Genomic DNA, 4,236 nt, shown 5'->3' with positions numbered 1-4,236 from the left:
TCTCTTCTTCTTCTCTCTCTCTCTCTCTCTCTCTCTCTCTCTCTCTCTCTGTTATTTTCTCTATTATAAAATATTATTTATAAAACCTTATATAAATTTGTATATTTAGTGTATCATAACAATAAATATAAAACAATCGAATGTACGTACTTTTGATCGCAAATTTATTGCCTGAATTTGAAGTGAAGTTGATGACTGATGCATTCATAAGTTTATATATACTTCTGATATAGTTGCAACAAAGATATAAATCACATTTTTCTAAATATTTCAACAATGCAATATTGCACGATAAAATATTATATTTATAGTTTGTACGATATGTAACTTATTAAAAGTATTAATCTTAATAAAATTCTCAATTTTCACTGTCATAACTTTTCTTAGAATAAACAGAAGGATAAGGATTTATTTCCGATGAAGTATATAATCTGTGGTAGTTTTATTTCTATTGATTACTATATCTATAACATTCGAGTTTACGATATCGTCAACAGATTGTGTTTCACGTGTTCAGAAATCATCAAAAACCTTGAAGAATCATAAATCTAGATGACCAAAGTCCAACAAATTTATAATAGACACAAATAAAGATAGAAACTTTGTAAAAAAAAATAAATTTAGTGAAATCTTGAATAAGTCATGAATAAAGTTCTATATATGATAGAATATATGTTAATATATATTATATTTAAATATTAGAAACTGTACATAATTTAACATTTTAACTACCATGGCAACTACATCTAAATATGATGAACTTTTGTGAAAGTTCTATCATCGGACAGATGATATTATCTTACAGATAACATCTTTATTTACCAGGTTAGAAATTATTTTATTAACATTGTAAATGAGAAATATGAAATATTCGAAGTCTTATTTGTATAAGACAATTTACTGTGAAAATTACTTACAAATATTTAATTTTGCGTTATGTCTATTTTAATTTTTAATATTTATAACATAATTATGTATTTTTAACCTTTTTTTTACTGAATTTTTTTTATTTTTAATAATATATATCTTTCAAAAAATTTTTTTTCGCTAAATTCATCAAACTAATTTATAACAGTGTCATGCAGATATATCAATTTTATATAATATTTAATATAATATTAATAAAATGATATTATTCATTGCGGATAACTACGATGACTGAGAATCTTAGAGTAGAAACAACATTGATTGTTATTATTTTGTTATTTACATTTTTTGAGAATTTATTTTTGATAATTTATTTAATTGAAAAAAAGAGCATACATTTCGTAGAAATAATTTTTTAACTATATTATTAAAGTTATTTTAAATTATAAATTTTATAACACTAACTGGTAATAAACAAATTAAATATCTCTTAATTCTTCAAATTTTCTTTGATCCAAGACAGGAAATTGTATACTCTTGTGTAAACATCTGGTTCTCCAGAACAGGTGAAGGAAGCGATTCCAATTTGAACTCCATCAGCGACCAAGGGTGCACCAAGATCATTCTGGAATGAAAATGAAATTAACATGAAAATACTGATATATATATATTATAAAATGAATATATAAAACTATTATATATGGCAATAATTAATTACTTATTATTGTAAATTATTATTATAATTATTTAAACACAAGTAATTTAATTGGCATATAATTAGATCACTATTTAGTATTATACAATTTTATAATATTAATATGTTTTTAGAAATACATATTGAAGATGTAAATATATCAATTCATGTCAAAATGCAAAAATTCTATCGACATGTAATTAGATTGTTTTTATATTATTTCTACTTTCAAGTATAATTATATAAAGTTATAGCACAGTAAAATGAAAGAAACATGAAGTCTTTTTATTTTGTTATGTTATATATATTTTGTTATGTTATAACTTTATTTATTAATAAATATATAACATTTGCTTTTTATGTCGTTAGTCTTAATGTCTAACGTTTCGATTTTTAAAAAATTTTATAATCATTTTTATTTCTGTGAGATGTTTTTACGCAATATTTGTGTGATAGATACGTAACAAAATCATATAGAATTGGCACCAAATTAGAATCATTTATTAATCTGTTGATGTTAAATAAAAAATATATATAATTGATTTGTTGTATCATATTAATAATCGACGACTCACCTTGTATTCATTCGTTCTGTTTTGAGCTGTAGTGCAGATATGACTATCTGTCAGTTCCCAGTGCCTTTTCGCGCATTCTTTTTGCTTATCAACTACCAACTCAGTTTGTTGCAATTCTCCATTCTAGAAAGGATAATTCATTATCTGTTACGTCGAGTATCGAACAATGAATAACAGCAGCAGAATTATGGTTGTTAGAATATCTTTTTACACTTATTATTTCTAATTTCATGTTATATTTATATAAAAAGAAAATAATAAAATTACTTTAAGAAAGAGTTCTTTCCTGATTATGTATAATTGGAAAATTTTTGTATCATAAATTATACATTACTGTTGTATTTGTCCATCCAGATAATAGGCACGGCTTGCCTTCGAAATTTTTATTAGATTTTGGAAGATTTATCGGATATACTAGTACGTTGCGTTGTTTGATAGGATCGCTAAGGTGAACCAAGGCGATGTCATTAAAGCATAATAATTCGTCGTAATTTTGGTGGACGTTAATACTTCCTACGTTATGACGATATCCTGTATCATTTAAAGAGTTTATGCCGACATGGACCTGTATTTTAGCTGATTCACACTCCAATCTAAGAATAAAAATACATCTAAGAATATTAAAAATCCATATCTATTAAGAATAAATTTTGAAATTTGCTATGTATTTTATCAACTGAATATCAAAAGAATATAACAGAAGCTGCTAATAGAAGATTGATTGCAGAAACTAAACCCACTTTGACGTTTAAATGACGTATTTCATGTTTAACGAAATTTAACGAAATAAAATATTCTGTATCTCTCTTTCTCTCTCTCTCTCTCTCTCTTTGTTCGGTTTCTGCTATCAATCTCCAATTTGCTGTTAAATTATATCGTTAAGTTCTGCAAGCAAAATATAAGTTGATTGAATACTTAAATGAATACTGAATTGATGGCAATATTTAAGTAAATCTGTTATCAATTTGTAATCAATAAATTTTATTTTAGATATTACATCTGTTGCCTTGTTTGCTTATTGAATACGTACACATTTTACACGTACACTGTGTCTATTTAATACCTTCAAATTAGATTTACATTCCAAAAATAATGTATATTAATAAATATTTGGAATATTCAACATACGCAACAATACATTTTGCTGAAGTTAAGACGTTATAATCATCAAGAATAGATCCACTGCATATGTGTGTGCCATTTACTCTTAATGATACTTGATACCTAAATTTGCCGATAGGAACCTCATTAACATCCTTAATGTCGATAGGAGCATCCTCACTTATGATAGAAGGAGATGGAGCTCCTTATTAACAAAAATAAATTAATTATATTAATACATATGCAACATAATATCTATTACATTATTACAATAATTTTCCAGTAAAAGATACAAATCGATTGTCTTTCATCGAATATTGAATGAAGTTAGAATAATTCCTGTGTTGATTTATCTTTTCTTGAAAAACATCTTATATACATTAACTTTAGCAATTAAACATTGTGTGTATTTTATAACTATGAGTTATTTAGAGAAGTTATAGTTTTATTTAGAATATAAAATTTTTATATCTAGCAAAAGCTTTACTGTTTATTTCACATTAATTTTTATTAAGCACATATTTAAAAAATGCAAGAAAATGTACATACTTTACATTGATATAATTAATTATAATTAATTAATTTGTTTATTCATGATATTAATTAATACAGTGCTGGAACTTGCTGCCGATTGGCATTTAAACTGCGAGCATATTGGTGAGATAAGGGAACCAAACTAAAAATCATCTGAAAGTTGCAAATAAATTCCAGCATTGAGCTAATATATGTACCGCTTGTTGCATCAACATATTGATCAGTATGTTAGATTTCCTTCTGTAAGGACAGACGCGTGGTTGATTACATTTATAAAACTGATTGATCTATTACATTTTATAAATGTAATGTTTGCTAGAAAAATCATTATATTTATATAATACATTTATATCCAATGTAAATATAATAATCCAATGACATGTTGATCAATATATTAATGCTACATTCAATACATTATCGAATATGTTTAATTCTCTTTCTTCCATTCTTTCTCTCTCTCTCTCT

At 25.0% G+C, this 4,236-nt stretch overlaps 1 protein-coding gene across 1 annotated transcript in view; it reads right to left on the bottom strand.

Moving 5' to 3' along the window:
- Positions 1-1,357: 1,357 nt before the first annotated feature.
- LOC105625068 (chymotrypsin-1-like) overlaps positions 1,358-4,236 on the bottom strand; it is a 4,781-nt gene continuing 1,902 nt past the window's right edge. Inside the window, exons 2-5 of the mRNA XM_012206410.1 lie at positions 3,361-3,442; positions 2,471-2,729; positions 2,137-2,259; positions 1,358-1,492 (exon numbers count right to left, since the gene is read on the bottom strand). Of these exons, the coding sequence (XP_012061800.1) occupies positions 1,358-1,492; positions 2,137-2,259; positions 2,471-2,729; positions 3,361-3,442 (599 nt within the window). The remainder of the gene's footprint in view (positions 1,493-2,136; positions 2,260-2,470; positions 2,730-3,360; positions 3,443-4,236) is intronic.

This window comes from Atta cephalotes (genome assembly GCF_000143395.1).
Source record: "Atta cephalotes unplaced genomic scaffold scaffold00106, whole genome shotgun sequence".
Classification (NCBI taxonomy): Eukaryota; Metazoa; Arthropoda; class Insecta; order Hymenoptera; family Formicidae; genus Atta; species Atta cephalotes.
The sequence above is the reverse complement of the archived record's forward strand: the minus strand, read 5'-3'. Positions and strand labels throughout refer to the sequence as shown.